Source organism: Adiantum capillus-veneris, chromosome 20 (assembly GCF_014529385.1).
Source record: "Adiantum capillus-veneris isolate H3 chromosome 20, ASM1452938v2, whole genome shotgun sequence".
Lineage (NCBI taxonomy): Eukaryota > Viridiplantae > Streptophyta > Polypodiopsida > Polypodiales > Pteridaceae > Adiantum > Adiantum capillus-veneris.
The window spans coordinates 20345095-20367272 of NC_140950.1; the positions used below are offsets into that span (position 1 = coordinate 20345095).

The 22178-nt window shown below is 41.1% G+C and overlaps 1 protein-coding gene across 1 annotated transcript; it reads right to left on the minus strand.

Annotated features, from left to right (window-relative positions):
• Positions 1–9010: 9010 nt before the first annotated feature.
• Positions 9011–11789, minus strand: LOC147432208 (pentatricopeptide repeat-containing protein At2g13600-like). Its single transcript, XM_086492187.1, has 2 exons — positions 11503–11789; positions 9011–11388 (listed from the first exon to the last, which is right to left on the minus strand). The coding sequence occupies exons 1-2, from the start codon at positions 11630–11632 to the stop codon at positions 9746–9748; spliced, it is 1773 nt and encodes a 590-aa protein (XP_086348313.1). The 5' UTR covers positions 11633–11789; the 3' UTR covers positions 9011–9745.
• Positions 11790–22178: the final 10389 nt, after the last annotated feature.

The window sequence follows — 22178 nt, forward strand, 5'->3', positions numbered from 1 at the left end:
AGGGTGCCCATAGTACATTTTGAGACATTTTCAGCCATAGCTAGAAATTGTTTGAAGCACATAAAAACTTTGGACTTCGCTTTAAGCGGAAATACCCATGCATGCCTGGAGTAATCATCAATGAAAGTCACGAAGTACAGGTAATTGCCCTAGGATGGAGTTTGCATGGACCCACAAACATCACTATGCACAAGCTGCAACCTGCATGTGGCCCGAACTGAACCATCCTTAGGAAACTTAGAACGCTGCATCTTACCTAAAATACAGCCTTCACAAACATGTTTTGACAGGTGCTTCAAGAGGCGGCAAAGAAGCAACCATATCAGATTTCTGCAAACACAGCAAACTGGCAAAATTCAGATGACCAAAACGTGCATGCCAAAGTTTTGCATCTGAAATAGCCCTTGAATCTGCAACAGCATTTGCAAAAATTTGTCCACGCTTGTCAAACAAAGTGAGCTTATACAGCCCACGGCACAAAAGGCCAGATGCAACGATTTCATCACCAAAACTGAGATCATGAACTGTACATCTGTCATCCACAAATTTGACTACAAGTCCAAGTCTAGCAAGTGCGGATACAGACAAGAGATTCTTCTTGATCCCAGGTACATAAAGTGCATCAACAAGTGTGAAGGAACTGCCATTTGCAGCAGTAAGCACAATCTTTCCAACTCCCTGAACCGGATAAGAGGCATTGTTGGCACAAGTGATTGAATTCCCGTGAGGGACAGACTCGAGAGAGGTAAACAATTCACGATGTGAGGTAATGTGCTTTGTAGCACCACTGTCGAAATACCAAACATGTGAATCTGCAGCAACTAACAAGCATGCATCATGGACAACAGGATTGTAAGTGCACTCTGCGCTAAAAGCCCATTCTGCATCAACATTAGCAACACAGTCTCCTTCCACAGAAGACTCAACAATGGTTGCATTTGTAGTGGAACCATCATTTGCAGTGGAACCACCCTCTTTCTTCTTAGCCTCTCTGGCCTTCAACTTAGGACACGACTTGATCAAGTGATCATTAGCTTTACAATAATGGCAACGCATCTTCTTTTGCCCTTATCACCAGAATTGCCAGACGAAGTGCTACCAGCAGAAGCATTGGGAACAGAAGTTTTGCCACTCGCAGCAAAACCATAAGAAGTGGCTGCATTGCTCTTACCACCCTTTCTTTGAGAAGCAATAAAAGCATGTTTAATTGCACGCTGTCTAGTCCTGTTTTTTCTGGAAAGTGACTCTTGCAACAGTAATGTGCATAATGTATCAAACTTGACAAGTTCTGGATTTCCTTGGGTTATAAGTCTCCAAGTACTAGCAAAAGTCTGGTAAGCCATCAAGAACAGTCTGCACAAGGGAACTGTCTGAAATGACTTCACCTGCAGAAATAAGTTGCTCATTGATATCCTTGACACTAGAAAAGTGTCCATATCATCTTCCTCATGCATAATCTTTAACTCCAGCTCTTTACGCAGCAAAGCAATTTTAGCCTCATTGCGACTTGCATAAAGACCAGCCAAAATATCCCAAGCGTGTTTTACAGATTTTTCTGAACGGATGTGAGGAACAATGGTGCGCTTCACAGAAAATGCAATCAATGCATGAGCATGCACATCCTTTACATCCCAACAAGCTTGTTCTAGGCAAAACAACTCTAATAGCAGCAATCCTTGCAGCAAGACCTGCAACATCCTCAACATCGCCTGCATCCTCAGAACCAGGACGTACATCAATGCCCTGCACAATATTCCAGACGCCCTTCAACACAAGAACATGTTGCATCATGTAAGCCCACATAGGGTAATTGTCCCCATCCAACCTGTCCTCAACAACAAACATCTTGAACACATCTGTGTTGTTGTCAGCCATGGTAAATGTTGCACCTGATGTGAAAACTGCCCGAAAATAGGAGAAACGCACCGGGAACAACACGTGCTATGTAGCACAAACCGTAGAAGATTGTAAGGCACTTGTTATGCAAAAAACGGCACTGACAGAAATTCTGCACAAAATGACGAAATTGCATGTGCAGACCTGCCTGTAGTGGAAACAGAGGCCGAAATGAGCCTGAATCAAGAATCTGAGCAAACTAACCTCTACGAGCTCCCCCGAAAATTATGTCGACTTACGAACACTTGCCAAAGCTCACTGAAATTGGAGAAAGTGAGCAGGCGTGTGCTGGAGCAGCTGGCGACTAAGCTCGGGAGGACGTAGCCTACACTGATATCAATTGTTGGGCGCACACAGCTTGGAGAAGACGAAGGAAGCTCAAGGCACACAATAGAGAGTGTGTTTCTTAGTATGCAATGGAAAGAAAAATAGCCCTAGAGTGATGGGCGTATATACAATGCTCGGGGGAAAAAACCTCCTAAAGAGGGAAAAAATGCCCCGGCTGTCCTAGTGTGTTCACACACGTCGCTACCACATGTATATGGTAACAGCTTTGCCTCGTGAGAGAAGTTCGAAGCTTTCCACAAATCTTTGGGCTTGCTTCTCTTTGTGGATTGGTAGTGACGTGTGTGAAGACACTTAGGACAGTCGAGGCACTTTTCCCCTCACTAGGAGGTTTTTTCCCCTATGCATTGTATATACCCCCATCATTATGGGGCTAGCTTATCTTTTTATTTCCACACTAAGCAATACAATCTATGTTGTGTGCCTTGAGCTTCTTCATCTTCTCCAAGCTGTGTGTGTGTGTGTGTCTCTACAACCCTAATTCCAACACCTGTCATTTGCCCTTTCCCTAGCATCATCTTTGCTCCCATGGAAAATAAAGAGGCTCTCCTAGGACCCACTCCCTTACTAATGTTGGGCTACCTCAATTTCTTACCTTTGTTCAATTTTCTTTCTTCGTGGAGCCAAATTGATGACATCTTCTTGCTTGGGACATGGTTCCTTCTTCTTTAACACTATTACAATCTGACTGTACTCCTGAGAGAGAGCCTTCAATATAAAGAATATAGGTGATTTGATGTGATGTGTGAAAATGCTTGTAAGCCTCTTCACCTTCTTTTATAATGACCTTGAGAGCCCTATTTTGAAAGTGAAGTTTGAATGCTTGCCTTTGGCTCCAAATTTTCTTTCAAGGATTCCCCGGGCATTTAGGGCTCAAAAGGCACCCTTTAAAAAATGCACAAACTTATCATCCATTGGAGTGAGTGGGATACCTAAAGTTTGTTAATCTTTGGTTAGAAATTGAACCAGACCAATTCTACGTCTAGCTGTATGACGACCAAGAGGAGATGATTTGAAAATCTCCACATATGGTCTCTCCTCTATAACATATTGAAGAAATGTAGAAAGACTATTGATTGCTCGATGGAAGCATTTGTAGGGTCGCATGGGTAAAAATTGCCATCCACCCAAAGGTTGGCTTTGGTATGTACAGCAATGCAATGTTGTTGTGGCAATCATTTCTCACACACACTTGTGCTCTTCGAGGGTGCAAACTCGTTGCGCAAGCGAATATGCCATCTTGTGGTGCACAAAGAACATGGTGGAGGGACAAGGTTTGTAATTACATTAAGCACCATGGTAGTAGGCCCTAAGGAAGAAAAGGGGAAAGCCAATGTAGGAGAGAGGGAAGCGGATGGGGTGGAGGAGGAGGAGTGCTGGGATGTTTTTTGGGGATGAAAAAAGATAGTGGATTTTTAAGAGAGTGTAAGTTTTTTTTTAAAAAAATCCCCTTGTTAAGCATTATTTCATGATGTGGCATGAGAAAGAGAAAGGTTAATGTCAACCCCACCTTTTGCCCCTTCACTTTCCAAAAGATAGAGAGAGTAAAGGACTTCCAAGCCCTACCTCCTTCTCCTTCAAGGGCCTTTTAAAAGAAGCTTATTAGCCTAAAGAGTAGCTTAATGATTGCCTTTGTCTCCTTAAGCCTACACAATTTTAGCATCAATCCCTAAAATTAAGGATACTTAGAAGCCATGCACTCAGTCCATATTCTCCTAATGAGGTATAAACTCATAGTGAATACTCACAAGACAATTTAATTATTAGCTCCATCTTGCATAGTACTAGCTAAATGTTTTGATATCCAATCTAGAATCATGAGTGCCATAATGGTGGGTTCAGAAATAGGTTCCCATAAATTCTCTCTCTCTCTCTCTCTCTCTCTCTCTCTCTCTCTCTCTCTCTCACACACACACACACACAATCATACATCAATACAAAGATATGTATAGAATGGTTCTATTATAATTTTAGCAATTACAAGGCAGATTCAGCAATAATATAGCCCGAAGAAGTAAATTGGAAGAACTAAAACAAATAAGAGTACTTGATGTGGTATACACAGTCTTGAAAATAGAAAGAATTAACACAATACCAACTGGTCATAAACAAAAACGTCTCTGTATGTATAGTATGATTTTTAAACATTTGTTTTGATCGAATCAAGCAAGATGCTTGTGGGAGGTTTAGCTAAAACTAAGGAAAGGAAAGGAAATGAAAAGGGAAGAGGGGGGGGGGAAGCTAGTACGGTTCGCCCAGGTGTCGCAAGAGGGAGGACGAGCCACGTGGTGGTGGTAGTGGAGGCAAATCCAAGGCAATATGAAGTTATATACCTAGACGAATTCACGATAAGAGTAAATTCAATTTTAATGGAAAATTGCGAGGTAAAAAGAGTTGAATCCAAAGATCGGAGTAGAGTCAATTTCAATGAAGAGGGTTGGAAAACCCACTTTGGAAACACATTCGCTTTCTAGACAACAAAGCCAAAAAAGAATGGAAATTTTTGCTATAATAGGATAACACAACACCAAAAATCTATGATAAGTCTTCCTTAGGGTAAATCCTCTAACTTAAGGACAACGAAAAAGAAGTAAAGAAAGCAGGGCCCAAATATGTGGGGATACCTACCAGGTTGAAAAAGGAAATAAACCAGCAAGTTTTCAGCCCACGACACCACAAATTGGATTTAGTCACCTCAGGCTAACCATCCTGCCACACTCACTTCATTTTGTACTCACTAATAATTAATAAGTGTGCTTAATTTGGGGAGTGTCCTTTTCTTGTGGGTTTTACCCTCGTACGTGAAGAAAGAGAAAAATAAGTGAAGCTCAACACACCAAGAGTCTCTCATCTATTGCCACAAAGAGAGGGTTGTGCCAGCCAACCCAATTCCCCTCTCTATTGACCTACCAATCTCATAGAAACTTAGCTTGCAAGAGTTAGTGTTAGAGTTAGAGAGAGAGAGAGAGAGATTACTCAAGAAAGTCAGAGAGAGAGAGATAAAGATGGATAAACAGAGACAATGTTATCTAAGATAAATACATCCAAAGAGAGAGTGGACACACACACACACAGAGAGAGAGGGTGTGTTTGGGGGGGAGAGAGGGAGGGGAGCATAAACAAAGGGGGTGAGAAAGGAGAAAAAGAGAAAGAAGACGAAGAAAAGAGAAAAAGAGAGAGAGAGAGAGAGAGAGAGAGAGAGAGAGGGTGTGTTGGGGTTTTGGGGGGGAGAGAGGGGAGGGGAGCATAAACATAAACAAAGGGGGTGAGAAAGGAGAAAGAAGAGGAAGAAAAGAGAGAGAGAGAGAGAGAGCTGGAGGTTGAGAGATACAAAAAGAAGGAAGAGAGAGAGAGAGAGAGAGAGATCACCTAAGAAACTTAAGGAGACAGATAGGGATGGATAGATAGAGACGATGGTACCTATGATAAGTACATACAAAGATGGGGGGGGGGGGGAAGAGAGAGAGAGAAAGAGGGGGGGGAGAGGAAGGGAAAAGAAATCAAGAGAGATTGTGTGAAAGATTGAGGGAGAGAGAGAGAGAGAGAAGGGGGCGGTTGGAGGTTGAAAGAAGAGGGGGGTTGGAAGTTGGTGGTGCAACATGGAGGAGCAAGAGGGGTTGCGGTGGCTCAAAAAAGGGCCATTTGTCGCCGGTGATAGAGGTGGCAATGGGCGACATCTGATGGTATTGAGCGACAAGGGTGGAGGGGGAAAAAAGGCTCGCTTCATTAAGCTCACTAATTATCCTCCCCTGCTTCAACCCATATGAAGCTTTCTCGCATTTTGCACACTTTCTTTTCTTGTCCTTTCTTAACAATACCACGAGGCTACGTTACATATATTTCCTCACATATATCACCATTCAAGAAAGCAACAACAATGTCTTGTTGATGTACATTCCATCCAAAATAGATTGTCAATGCACGTAGAAAACGAAGAATAGACTTACGACAAGTGGGAGAAAAAGTCTCTTCATAGTCAATGCCTTTTTGTTATCCATAATCTTTTGCAACAAGTCTCGCCTTTTAAAGATCAATCTCACCATCCAACTTACGTTCTAACTTGTAAACCCACTCCGTACCAATGGCTTTTTTGCCAGGAGGCAAATCACATAATGTCCATGTTTCATCTTCTACGAGTGCAGTATATTCTATTTACATTGTAGCCATCCAATTTTTTGCATTTTGTGCTTCATTAAAAGAAAGGCGATCCTTTTCATCACATAAACTAAAACAGCCAATGCATAACAATCTGATGCGTGGTGAGAACCTTAACGAGTACAATTAGACATAGGTGCATCCAATTTATTATCATACAAAGTACGGGCCAACCATTTAGACATACCCCTAGCCTCTTCATTCTCAGCCCTTTCCAGATCAAGTACATCATGAACATCTGCATCAGTGTTAGGCTTATCTATAACATTTTTGGAAATCCCATAGGCCATACATTTGCATCACTATAACTTACATTCAAGTTTCCACTATTAAAAAGAGGCAATAGAGAGTCATAAATGCCATGTGAGCTTACATTACTGTCTCTAGTACATGATAACAAGGGTTAAATGGAATCCTCCGAAAATACATCTCGTGAAACTAAGATACGCTTTGTTGTGGATGGTACAACGTGTTTCACTGTTCAAAACTATAACCAACAAAAATGCATTTGACCAGCTTTTTCATCCAATTTTCTACGCTGCTTTTGTGGTACCAAAGCATAAGCTAAGCAACCAAAGATGTGCATGTGATCAATAGATGGCTTCTTATCATGCCATGCTTCATGAGGAGCTTTAGACTTCATAGCTTTGGTAGGACAACTGTTAAGTACATAAGTAGCACACATGATAGACTCAAGCCAAAACAAATGTGGTAAAGCTTGATTCTTGACCATACATCGTGCCATCTCCATAAGTGACATATTTTTTCTTCCAGCAACACCATTTTGTTGAGGAGTATAGGTATTGTACATTGATGTTTTATCCCATGACTAGCTAGAAATGCATTAACTCATGCGACATATACTTCCCCCTCGATCTGAATGGAGGGTGCCCATAGTACATTTAGAGACATTTTCGATCATAACCATAAATTGCTTGAAGCACATAAACACTTCGGACTTAGCCTTAAGCAGATACACCCATGCATGCCTAGAGTAATCATCAATGAAAGTCATGAAGTACAGGTAAGTATCCAAGGATGGAGTTTGCAAAGGTCCACAAACATCACTATGCACAAGTTGTAACCTGCATGTAGCCCTTACTAAACCATCCTTTGGAAAATTTGAGCGTTGCATCTTACCCAAAATACAATCTTCACAAACATGTTTAGAAGATGCTTCAAAATGTAGCAAAGAAGCAACCATATCAAATTCCTACAAACGCAGCAAACTGGCAAAATTTAGATGCCTAAAACGTGCATGCCAAAGTTTGCATCTGAAATAGCCTTTGAATCCATAGCTCCATTTGCAAAATTCTACCCACACTTGTCATAAAAAGTGAGTTGTTAAAGCCCATGGCACAAAATGCCAAATGTAACAGTTTCATCACAAGACTTGAAACCATGAATTGTACATCTATCATCCACAAATTTGGCAAGAGCAAGTCTTGCAAGTGCAAATATAGAAAAAAGGTTCTTTTTTATCCCTGGGTACATAAAGTGCATCAACAAGTATGAAAGAACTGTCATTCACAGCAGTCAACATAATCTTTCAAATTCTCTTGATCATATAAGAGGCATTGTCGGCACAAGTGATCGTATTCCCATGACACCCTCGAGAGAGGTAAATAAGTCACAATGCAAAGTAATGTGCTTTGTAGCACCACTATCAAAGTAAGACACATGTGACTCTACAACAACGGACATACATGCATCATGGATAGAAGGATCATAAGGACACTCTACATTGAATGCCCATTCTGTATCTACATTATCATAACAATCTCCATTTATAGAAGATTCTACAATAGCAACATTCCAACCTCTTTCTTCTTGGCTTTTTTGCCTTCAACTTAGGAAATTGCTTTATCAAGTGATCAATAGTCTTGTAATAATGGAAATGCATCTTTTTCTTGCATTTTTCACCAAAATTTCTAAATGAGTTGCTACCGACAGAAGCACTAGACACAAGTGATTTGCTACTCATAGAAGAACCATGAGAAGTGGTTGCGGCATTGGTGTTACCACCTATTCTTTGAGAAACAACAACTCAATTGCACGCTTTTTAGCCATGTTCTTTCTTGAAAGTGACTCCTATAATAGCAATGTACATAATGCAATCAAACTTGACAGCTTGAGGGTTTCCTTGGGTCATAAGTCTCCTTGTACAAGTGAATTGACAAAAATGACTTCACTTGGAGAAATGAGTTGCTCATTGATATCCTTGATACTAGCAAGAAAAATGTCCATGTCATCTTCCTCTTGCATAATCTTAGACTCCAACTCTTTACGAAGCAATGCAATTTTTGCATCATTGGGACTTGCATAAAGACTTTCCAAAGTGTCCCAAGCCTGTTTTGCTTGCTAAGCAAATGTGAGAAGTAATTGTGTGATTCATAGATAATGCCATCAATGCATGAATATCTAGTTGTGAGATTAAATTTCTCCACAGATTTTAAAAAAAATTGTAGCTTTTCATAAGAAAACTGATTGTCTATCAATACAAGATGCTAAAACTAGAATTTGAATTGATTATGTAAGCTTTGGAGATGAATTGCTTCATTACTTTTAGACATAATTTCCCTTTTTGCGAGATAATTTGTGACAAATTACATGCTAAGCACTCAAAAACGGATCTCAATTGTGAAAAAAGAATAAAGATTAGAAATTCTTGAATAATCCAGCCAAAATAGATAAAGGGTATTTTGGGAATTTTTGAAATTTGAGGGATATTTTGGGAATTTCCACAAATTAGAGGGGTATTTTGGTGATTTTCCCTTTCTCTCGTTCTTGTATTGGCCATAAGCAGAGGCTGATCAGGAACTTCCATTGGACTTTGGCAGGGAACAAGTGTTCCAGATTCCCGGAAAACTCGGCATTGGGAATCTTACCAACCACAACAATACCCTGGTGGGCAAGTCTACTATTCAGTCTCCTCCCTATGGGAGAGCCATATAATGTGCTTCTTAGGTGTCTTCCTCTTTGATGGCTGGCCCATAGCGTCCCTGCATTGCCAAACATCACATCATAATCATGGTCTTTATATAGGATCCAGTGCTCACATATCCCAGTTTGTAGTGTAATAAAAATTCCTGGTTGTAATTCAATTGGGACTTGAGACTCAAGGTCAAAAAATGGGCATTCTAATTATAAATCCTGGTCGAATACCCTAGATTTACACAAAATCCCAGTTGTCTTCCTAGCTTGTCCTTAAAATACATGGCCAAGAAAAGGGTTTTTTTCGAGCACTGATAGGACCCCCCTCTCTCGACCAGGGCCAAAGGGATTGTACACATTGTGAGCTACCCAACAGCTTTGCATGCTTATGGCAAATTGTTGTACAGCAGATCCTCTAGGCCTGCATAGGGAGAGTTGCCTTGTGCATGTGCATGCTGTTTTCACAAAGACCATTCTGATGACTTTGTATAGGGTGCTTCCATGCTTTATTTTGTATTCTCAAGGCCTCAATCTTTTCCGCATCCTTCTGCATGCCAGCAGCAGCATAGATGTCAGCCATGAGCACATAAATTGCTGAAGCACTTTTGTCCACATGAACTGCATGATCAAAGGCCCATTTCCCCACGCTCACATCCCCCCATTTTCGACAGGCACCCAAGAGGGCAGACCATACTCCTATGTCTGAAGACGGAATCTTCTCGATCATTTCCACTGCCTTCTCAAGGTAACCAGCACGCCCAAAAAGATCAACCATGCAAGTGTAGTGCTCTAGGACTGGTTGAGTGTCATACTTTGTGCTCATATTGACAAAATACATTTGCGCATCTTCTACTAGACCTAAGCGACTACATGCACTAAGAACACAAGAGAAAGTAGCTGGATCTGGAGAAAGGCCTTCACGCTGCATCTGCTCAAAAGAAGCTAAAGCTTGCTCAGCTTCACCTTGTTGAACAGAACCTGCGATCAATGCATTCCAGGAGATGGCATCTCGATCAGGAAGCTCCTCAAGCAACTGTCGAGCCTTTGCAAGAGCACCACACTTGGCATACATGTCGACAAGAGCAGTGCCAAGCATGATATCAGTTCCCAGAAGCCCTTGCTTGGAAATTTCATCATGAAGTCTCTCCCCCTTGTCAGCTGCACCTATGGTTCCACAGGCTTTTAGGAGAGAAATGAATGTCACTGAATTGGGGGGGAGGCCCTCTCGTTGCATCTGTTCGAAGCAATTCCATGCCTGCTCACCTTCACCTTGTTGGGCATATCCTGCAATCAGAGAGGACCAAGATATCACATTTCGTGTCCGAAGTCCCTCAAGAACTTGGTGTGCTTTGGTAAGAACACCACATTTGGCATACATGTCAATCAAGGCATTGCCAAGTGGAAGATTATTCCGCAGCAACCCCTGTTTAGCAATCTCATCGTGAATAGTTTCTCCCTTGTCAATTGCTCCAATGCTACCACAGGCTTTCAAGACACAAATGAAGGTAACAACATCTGGGATCAAGCCCTCACGCTGCATCCCTTCAAAGCAATCCAGTGCTTGCGCACCCTCACCACGTTGGGTATATCCTGCAATAAGAGCATTCCAAGAGCCAACAGTTCGGACAGGAAGCTCCTTGAGCACTTGTTTTGCTTTTGGAAGGGCACCACACTTGGCATACATACCCACAAGAGCAGAACCAAGAACAGCATCCTTTCGCAACAGCCTTTGCTTATCTACTTCGTCATGAATTTGTGCACCCTTGTCGAGTGCCCCAATGCTACCACAAGCTTTCAAGGCACAAGTAAAGGTTACTACATCTGGAGTGAGACCCTCATGCAGCAGCAACTCAAAGAGTTCAAGAGCATCTTGACCCTGGCCTCTCTGGGCATAACCAGCGATGAGTGCATTCCAAGTAAAGACATTCCTGCTGTTATGGACGTCGAGTAGATCCTTGGCTTTTGCAACAGCACCACATCGTGCATACATGGTGATTAGAGCATCTGAGCACTTCGTGACCAATCCCCGTCGGTGCAGAGCATCATGTACTTGAGCGCCTGCACACAGATCCTTGTCCTTAGTGCATGCCTTGACGCGAGCCAAGAAAAGAGGAACCTCGTCTCCACCGTGGGCTATTGCCGAATCACTAAGTCTCAGATCTTCATCATTACCTGCAAAATTGCTTGAGGCAATCCACATCCATTTCTTCTTCAACTTGCAATCGAAGTCAGGGTAGTGGAGGTGTACATCGCTGCTACCTCTGGACTTACATAGCAAAATATGTGCAGGGTTTCTCGCCATGCCATTTCAACAGCTTGGCACTTTGTTGTGGGTTCCATTTCGCAATCGCATAGCGGCAAGAATTTCAAGAGGCCTGCGTGTAGGTAGTGCAGTTCAAAAATTGAAAGGCAAACGTAGCCTCAAAATGTATAGCTTAATCTCTCTCTATTTGCGATCATACTAGTATGAGACCCGCACGTTGCTGCGACGAAGGAGTATCATTCAATTTTGTGTAATCCCGCCTCTCCTCTTCTTAGGCTGGGTTCAGATTAGGCGACGGAAGAGATATACAAAGGGGTGTCAATGCTCCATGGCAAAAATTTTGATTGGTTGGAGTTGAGGCACTCTTTCGTCGATCCCTCCATTTTTCTTCCGACCCTCCCCCCCCCCCCCCCCCCCCCCCCCCCCCCCCCCCTCCTCACTATCTCACACGGACATGGATTGGATGGGATCAATGGCCCACGCCTATTTCCCGGAACGGGTGCGATCTGAGCTGTCTGATGCAGTTTGTGTAAATTTGGAAAAATATATAAATTCGGGTGCAGCAAAACTTGTAAATTCGGGCGTCCCACTCCCTCCCCCACTCTCCTCCCCCTGAATCGAACCTAGAACATCACCTTTGCAAGCCTATCACCTTAACCACCTCACCTGCGCGTGCTTGTTGAAAGCATTGGGAGAAGGGCTTCTCTTATGATGAACCCGCCGTTGTGTAAATTCGAGTCAGTTTAGTAAATTCGAGAAAATTGGAAATTCGGATGCGCCGCAACATCGAACGGCTTATGATGCACCTGCTCCGAAAATAGGTGTGGGCCATTGATCCCATCCAACCCATGCCAGTGTGAGATAGTGTTGAGCCCCCCCCCCCCCCCCCCCCCCCCCGGAAGAGTTGATGGACTCTCTCAGTTCCCTTCGCTTTTTCATTGTTCCTCCTCCACATTGTTCACACTACATATTTGCAAAGACTTGTTTCTTCCGCCAGTTCAGTATGAACCCAGCTTTATAAAGTATAACATGTGTAAGTATTCTTTATGTCTCCAATTCAAGGTAGTGAGAACCATATCTTAAATGCTTTATTATGTGCAATGATGCTTTAAATCACATGACTTTGTACGACAATAGAAAGTGCATAGAGAATTGAATGAACATAACAACTATAGAGCATAAACTTAAAAGACTACACATGAGAGAGAGAGAGAGAGAGAGAGAGAGAACGAGAGAGTAGAATAAGAACATGGTTTTTTTAACTTGAGAGAGAGAGAGAGAGAGAGAGAGAGAGAGGGAGAGGGAGATTAAAAGAAAAACAACAATCCACTTCCATTACTGTAAGTAGTTTTTGTAAGCATAACCTAATATTCGTCTCTAAAGAAAAAGTTTTTTGAAAGCCACTAAATCTTAACTAACAAAACAATTGCAGCTTCAAAACGACAACCTTCGGGATGTTGCATTTGGTACTCGTAGACCCCTGGACCCACACAACGAATGCTCCTATAAAAACAACGACGCCCCTCATAAAGGGTGTATAATAGAATCCTCCAATTCTCATATCTATCCCTATAAGAGTATTCTGCATTGGTCGGCAAGCAATCTCCAAGCTTGCGAACCCATATGCGAGCTAAACTTGCATTATGATTCAAAGCCACACTGATATGAAAGTATCCTTGGAGTCCTCCGAAAAACTCATGCACTTCCATTAGCATGTTATCACAATAATAGTGATTCCTGCAAGCCAACTGGTTAATTACAATAAGTTCAATAACCAAAAAATATATAAAAAAGCATTGTGCTTCATTGATGTTCCTTACCTAACAACTTCAAAGTTTTCAATAATGTGTACTACATCATGCGTACTAAGTGGGCCTCTCCAACCAGGTGGATCTAAATGAGGAATTTGTTAGTTTGAACACCAAGCTGAAAATTTTACAAAGGATATACTTAGATCTTACCGTCGATAAGAAACGGCAGATGATGAAGTGTAACATTTAATGGCCTAAAATTTTATTTGTAGCGGAAATTAGCATGAACATAGTGGGCATTTCATTAGAATAGATTCCTAATGAGAATTACAAGAGTGCTTGGGTGGAGAGAGCAACAAAAAGCATAACACCTAGTTAGATAGCATCGACAATACTTTCAAAAGAGAGAGCAATTAAGCTATTGACAACAGTTGAGGACCGGATTTGCATGGAGCCGGTCCCCCCTCCAAAAGGCTTTGTATTATGGTTTCTCCCATCAAGAGAGACATTGTACAATACAATTCTTTGTGTTCCTTCAAGACTAGCTAGTGCAATGAAGATGGAAGCTTCATACACCAAGCAAAACACTTAATCAAACACAACTTGAATTATCCCCGTTCTCAGACCCAAGACCTCACACACCTTCGAAGATGGTGAGAGCTAGCAGGGTATGAGAGTAGATTGAGAGGAAAAAGAAGTATCTTACGAGAAAGAAGTACATCTCCTCACATAATCACTCATATTAGCATAGCTTAGCTTAGTAATTAGCTTGGTAGAGAAGATGAGCATGCATTGAAGCTTGGCTCTTGGTTGGATTTGCATCCACATGCCAAGAGAGTGTTGATGTAGGCTTCTATCTCACAAGCTTGGAGTAGGTGATGAGCTCTCCATTAAAGCTTGGGAGGAGATAGAGTATTTTCCCTTCACACATGGTCAAGTGTGAGAGTGTGAGTGTCAATGCCAAGCAAAAATCAGCCCCCTCTCTCTCTTGGGCGAGCCCTAGCTGCTAAGTTAGTCTGGCTTTTTGCCTCATTGGACCTCCCCAGGTCAAGCCAATAGGGATTAAGCAGCATAAGTGATAGCCTTCTGACATGTGTCCCCCTTTCCCCTCTTGTGAGAGCTTTAGATAATTAAATAATTAAACTAAACTCTCATTGGACCCCTTTGCCTCCTGGCCAATAGGAATCAGGCAAGCCATGGGGCTCCTGAATGCTCATTGGACCCCTTGGGAGACTGCCCAATAGTCTTCTAGGACACTTAATTCTTATTGGTTTCTTTTATTAAATGTTTTTAAATTAATTAGACTAGATTTACTCTAGCTTAATTCTCATTGGTCCACTTCAAGGGTCTTCCAATAGGAATTGGGCACACCTTGTGGGCATCTAGCCTAGGGAGCTGACATGTGTCCCTCATTCCCTTTGTGTAAAGGGAGCCTGTGTGTGTGTGTGTGGCTTTCTCTCTCATCCCCTAGCTTTGGGGCTCGCCCCCTCCCATGTAGGGATGTAGAAAGACTTTTTGGGCACACACTAAGCATCCAATTTTCCCTAAGGTTGACCTTTGGACACAACCTTTGAATTTTGGAACCTTAGCATTTTGGAAGTCTTAATGGGCTGAACCTTAGGGTCTTTTTAGCCCATTGTTTCACATGGCTCTTTTGCAGATGGCCCCCCCTTTGGATCCCTATTTTCCCTCCTTTGGATCCCTACTGTGGCCGGTCTGCTAACTTAACCAATATTCTAACTTTTTCTCCCTTGGCACTTCCCCACATTAAATGATCAGTTTAATATGAGAAAATCATTTAGGAGAATTAGATATTGATTATTATGACATGAAGCATCCAGCTAAACGTAGATATTGTCCAATGCCTTCTTTGACGTGGCATTTATAAATACAATATTTCAACCCCATCCAAGAGACATCATAACATCAACTTTTCATGACAATCGAAGTGTACAGAGAATTGAATCAACATAGCAACTATAATATGTGATCCATATGTTGGTGCAAACCAAAAGATCACACTATTAATACCATTGAAACTCTTAAATTTGTAACAAAATCTTAGTTCTCGATCACTCGTGGACATGCATAAAGAGCCGCACAAATCTACTCTTATGTGTACATAAGTCACAAAATTTCAACATTTTCCACATAATGAGATGAAAAATATCTCACAAAAGCAACAACTTAAAACAGAGGCAACACTTAATTTTGAGATTTTGATGTCTTTTTTGAAAAGAAATAACTCCAAATGCAATACCAATAAACCTTCAAACACCAAAAGATTTTATTTATGATTTACATTGTCCACTCCATGAAAAATGTCAAAACTCTTAGGAAACAAACAAAATAGTTAGTGGCAAAGGATGCTTTGGTGGAGTTTCAATTGGTAATATATAATAATAACATCCAAATTCCCTACACTATCATACATCGATGACCCTTTTGTAAAAATAATCCCACAAACTCTATCATCTTGTTTAAACCTTCCACAGTTAGGATACATTATACATACTTTGTGGATACACATCATAACAGGGTCTCAATGGTCCCTAATTGCAACTTTGAAGCTCACATAGCTAAGCATAGTTGTAATGATGGAAGCCTCTTTTCTAACGACATGCTACCTTATGTCCCCAAGCCACAAAGGTAGTACCTCATATTGTTTTGATAAAAAGATCATCTCAACCAAGGTCTCAACCTTAATTTAAGTATACTCTATGGCGTCATGCCATATAGATCAAGCAACACAAGTATTAAACCAAACAAAACAACATGTTCACTAATTTACCCTACCAACTTAGTTCAAAGCAAGGTATGCTTTAGTACATCAAGACAGTGAATCAAATTACCACACAGAAGTACGTGCTTCGATTATTTCTAGTAGCCAAGGTTGAATGTTGCTATATGGCATGGCCATCAGAAGCTCGAGCCATCTTTGTCATCAATGCATTCAATCGATTCAGATGGACCTTGAGCCAGCTTACTGCTCCTTCTAGAGCACGGACCTGGTCCTTCAGTGCAGCAATTTGGATCTGGATTCCCCTATTGGGCATGTGTGAGCTTTGCATTGATTCAAATTGTTGCTCCATGCACACCAGCATGTTGAAGTGGTTCTCCTCAACCTGGGTCATTCCTCCATTGAAGTGTTGTGCACATAAACGAGCCTCATTGCGAAGGTCTACAATTTGTTGGCCATTCGCTTGCTAAGCTACGTCCAAAAGTGCTTCCAAGTGTCGTTCAAAGTCCAACTGCCTAGACTCATTACGGGCAAAGAAGTCCCATAATGCAGCCATGAGTTCATGATTCTCATCATTTACCATAGGATTAATAGAAGAGGATCCCACGCATCGAGCACTTCTCTTTGCCGCTCGAACATTGGCAAACCTTGGAGGAGTGAACTCAATACCATCAGACTCGGTCTCAACGATGGCATTGTTATTAGTGTTTTCCATAGCTGTATTATTAAAAAGTACATCACAATGCACATAAAGTTGAATTATGTGTCAACTACCATGAAGGAAGCAATTCCTTGCACAATATCACAAACATAACATCTTATCATACAAAAAAATCATAATCTAGAAAAAGCATAAGAGGTGAAGAGGTGCAAGTTCAGGAAAAGACACAAAGCGACTTTAGAGTTTTCCTCATGAAACATGCATGATTTTCTCTCTTCCTTATTGCGCACCTCTCTCTCTCTCTCTCTCTCTCTCTCTCTCTCAACATAGCAACCTATCCTCTCACAAATGTGAGGATCAATGCATAGAATTGTTATGCTCAAACAAAGATCTCTAAGATATGAACCCTATATCTTGGATCCCTCAAACTCAAATCGCAAGTGGAAAACTCTACTGCATGGAATTACAAAGTCATAATAAACACCAAGACATTTAGAAATGTATCCATATCTTCAAAGAACATTGCCTAAATTGGATCACAAACATGGCAAAGTTGTTCATATGTTTGTTATAGAAACAAACACAATCTATGACACTATTGTGCCACAAATGATCTAAGAGGCAATATCAACGTAGCTTGCTTCATCAATTGGCAATCGGCTTGGAGTTTCTCCATTCCTAAATTAAGGACCGTTTTTTCATCCCAAGGTTGATTATCTCATGGATTAACAAACAAAAGTAGTAAAAAGGGAGACTTTTTTGGAAATAATACAATCGAAGCTCCAAACATGACAATTTACATGTACCAGTTATTGCAACTATGTATGGTACTGCCAAACATGCAAGTTGTTTAGGCAAGTGGATTTGGTAGATCAACTCAGCAAACCTAGAACTTTGGAGGTACTCCCAATCATTGGGAACAGAGTGTCCTTCATATCTAGCAAGCCACTAAGCATCATCTTCATCTTGGGAAGACACACACTCCTTCCTTACCGAGTAGACACCGTACTCAACGTTAGAGGAGTATGCCAAAATACACAATGTAAAAATATCGATAGATGGCAACTTCCTAAGGTGCATAGCACATAAGGAAACAAAAAAACCAATGAGTCTTAGTCTATGCCAAGTGAATTCCTGATTACAAGCGCACACACCTCGTCTTGTAGTGCTTGGAGATGGTCCTAACATTTTTTTTTTGCAACAAAGGTGCACACCAAAAACGTGGCTTTGCTTAAAATAATGAAAAAAACATTTAAGGTCCCATAGATAACACAATAAGTCTCCACATAATGTCTTAATGGTGGAAAAAAACATACCAGGATGTGGTTGATCTTCTACATTTAATAGAAAGGACACCTCGAAGATGTAAGAAAATTGATCCATGGTCTATATACCCAAATGGAAACCAAAAAATAGACAATGTTATGGAGAGAGGTAGAAAATTAATTCATGAAATATTTTTTGATTTGAAACATATACAAAGAAGAAGACAATGATGAGAAGGATTGGAGCCTTCAAATGGCATTGATTAATATCTCATGGTAGATAATGTGCAATTGTTTGTAAATTACATCAACGTCATGTAGGAGAATTTTCACTGCAACAATTAAACGTGCGCGTGACAGTGCAACATACAATTGTCCATGAGTGCAGACCGGTGTCACCAGTTATAGGCCCAACATGGTAATGCTTTGGCCTTGTGACTTATTTATCGTCATACAGAAAAAAGGATTGGAACCTTCATATGGCATTGTTTAATATCTCATGGTACTCAATGTTTGTTGTTATGCAGTTGTTTTGTTTACATCAACGTCACATAGGAGAATCTTCACTCCAGTGGCTGAATGTGCACGTGACAATGCAGCATACAATTGTCCATGAGTGAAGACCGGTGTCACCAGGTATAGGCCCAACATGGCAATGCTTTGGCCCTGTGACTTATTTATTGTCATACAAAAAGCCAATCTAATTGGAAATTGTCTCCATCTAAGAATAAATGGCAACTTTGTACCAGAATGCACAAAACATATTCGAGGGATAAAAACCCGAGTGCTAGCTCGTGTACCTGTAATAACTTCTGCCTCCAAAACTCTTGCATGAAATGCCTTGCACACCAAGTGTGTCCCATTACATAGAGCTCGATTTGGATCAATGTTCCGTAGTAGAATTATTGGGGCATTCATCTTCAACTCCAAGCAATGTGTTGGAAATCCACCACCCAAGGTGAGACTATTTAAAAACTCCATAGAGTATAAGAAAGGATCTTGCATCGAGTTTTCCACCACAGAGTCAGCACTAAAGTATTGCACAACATCACCTTTCATTGTGTACAGGGCCTTAGCATTGATAATATCAACTTCAGAGTTTTTTGGAGCAAGGATGGCCCGCTCTTTGAAGTATTCTGCATGGACGACATCTTTATCAAATTTTGAATAGATGCAACCTATCAATATATCCAATGAAGATGAAGAAAGCACCATGTGACTGGGGATTTCTATCATTTGTTCATCACCGATTGTCAAAGTTCCATTTCCTACATCCATAAGCCATTCTCTATAGGCAAAATTTGCAACATCACCACCTCTCACACACACGTTATGTGCCAATCTAATGATCTTCACATGATTCTATAAGTGCGATCAACAAAGTGTAGCATCAACAATGTTACCACGTGCTCCCTGGAACACCACTGGTAAGATTTGTCTGAAATCTCCCCCAAGAAGCAACACTTTTTGACCAAATGGATTTCTTGAGCACATGTTATCTTGAAAAGACATGTCCAAAGCTTCGAAGGCATATCGATGCATCACAAGAGTCTCATCCCACACAATCAACTTGCACATTCTAAGCAATTCAACAAGCTGATCTTGAACAGGGATATTGCATGTGTTGCAACTATCAAGGTCCAAGGGTGTCTTGAATCTAGAATGTGGAGTGCGTCCATTTTGCAATAGCGATGCTGAAATACCAGAAGATGCTGTGGCCAATGAAACTTCTCCTTCTCCACGCACGCGTGACAACAAACAATTATAAAAATAAGTTTTCCCAGTCCCTGCAGGACCATCTAGGAAAAAAATAGCCCCATCATCAATAGTCAATCATGCAAAATTGCCTGAAAAGCAATCCTTTGATCTTCATTTAGAGTCTGCTCCATTTCACGTGACACGGATAGTTCTTGCATTGTGTCAAGGCATTGCTCTTGGAAAAGCAAGCTATTTTCATCACTTATCCCAAAGCGCTTATCAAGCATTGGAATTCCAAGAAATTCAATTAAACTTCATCCAAAAGTACCAAGAATGTTATGCAAATCTCTCAATGCATACCCTTCAGCAACTTGTTTACATCCATCTAACGACTCATATCTCATCTCCCACATTTGTTGATAGTCCTCATACAAAAAACATTAAAAATTTTCCCATAAGAGATGAGGGAGGAGGGTTCACAAAACAATAGAATGGTCACAAACAAATGTCTCAATTGCAAGCTTGTATGTGTACTACAAGCTTCCTCCATGCATCCGAACCATTCCCCATCATCTTCCAAGATACCCCTTGCAATGCATGCTGCTTTGAATGTTGGAAACAATACACCATTTGCGGAGCGTAGATCCTCAAATGATTTACATCCTTTACAAATTGACAAAAGCAAACGACCATAATATCTTTCACCTGCAAAGGGCTTCACAAAATACATCTGCCCAATAGTGTCCCCACGACGTCTCTTTGTCCATCTTTTGAAACCCGATTTCCACACCCACTTTTGAGGAAAATCAATGCATTAGGATTCTCCAAGTTGCATATGAATCATTGTGTCAAAGTGATCTTCTTTGCATTGTCCCTTTGCAAGACATCGTTAAGTCTATCATTATCTCAAAAAGTCACCATTTGACCAGTCGGAACATGCACGCTCAATCTCTGAACAACTAGTGCATCATTATGCAAAGGATATTCAAAAATTCTCCAGCAAGCCTCAGATGCAGATACATAGTGGCCGTCCGTGTACATGTCTATCTCATCAATGTTCTCCCTTTCTGCATCACGTACCGATGTATGGAATCTTACAGTTGCCCTATCATGCCCCTTATAGATGTACTTATAAACATACTTGATGGCTGAAATTGTAGAGCACAACCCATTGGTTATCAATAGTAGAACCCCTCCTTGGCGGTGAAGCCATTGTTTTGTCGCACATAATTGGGGTAGCCATTATTATCCATGCTTGTTTGCTCACAAAATGAACGTGGATATTTTCTAATACACCGGCCATCAACCATGCAAGGAGATGAACTATTGAACTTACCACATGGTCCATGAATGTTACAACTAACAATGATATCATGCAGCACTGGAAATCGATTTTTATCTGGTAGCTCTGCACAAATCATCTTGTCATAGTCAAATGTTGATTGAGGCTTACATCGAGGATCTAAAATCAATAATGTATGAGAATGTGGCAAGCCTCTCTTTTGGAACTCCACGACAGACATGTAAGCCACCATTTTCCCAAAAATGTCTTTCTTTAAGATATACTTCATCATGCTCGAGTGTTTCAAGAAGAAAACCCTGGTGGTTATGTCTAGTCGATCACAGGAAACCTGTCCTAGAAGTAATTTAGGGTTACTTGTGAATGTGATAAATAGGTCTGGCTTTCCCTTTGCATGCACAATTGCCATTGCATCTTGATACAAATGGTACATGTGCTGAGGCTGCCTATAAAAGATGAGGGTAAGACAATTCTTCAACCTGCAGACCATCCAAGTACAACATCACTCCCAGAAAAATGCACCATGTCAACCAAGCTTGCATACAATTCTGCCCTCAACGTCTTTTGATTTGTACGGACCCATGGAAGGCGACATTCCTCAATGGCACAATATGCATCAACCATAAATTGTTGAAGTAAATGACCCCCACGAAGAAAGCATGACTCTGTATTAGAACGATCGATATGCATAGTACTCTCTTTGAGTGACACTTCGTTGACCAAACAAGGCATCCAAAGGTCCACGCACATTATTAGCATAAGGAAGCTTGATATGCCATCCATATTCTCCCTGTGGAAAGAGAAGAACATACAATAGTGGCATGTACGACCTAAGTAGATTCAAAAAACTTTGCAGCCTTCATTTTGACAATGTATCACAATGTCTCGATGGCTAGCTGTTTGTACATCCCCTTCACCTAGCATAATCACAGCAACCTCATTGCCAACAGGTATCAAGTACTGCCTGGAAGTATTTCTATTCTCACAAATTGTCATTTTGATCTCCACACTAGGACCGTCACATAACATTCTACCAACATTGTAGAAGACATTCGCATATGGATTACATGATCGCATCATCATTGATAGTGCTTCAAGAGTGGACAAATTCAAACCATCCAAGGCACTCATACGATTCTGAACCTCATGCTCAGTATCATATACATATAT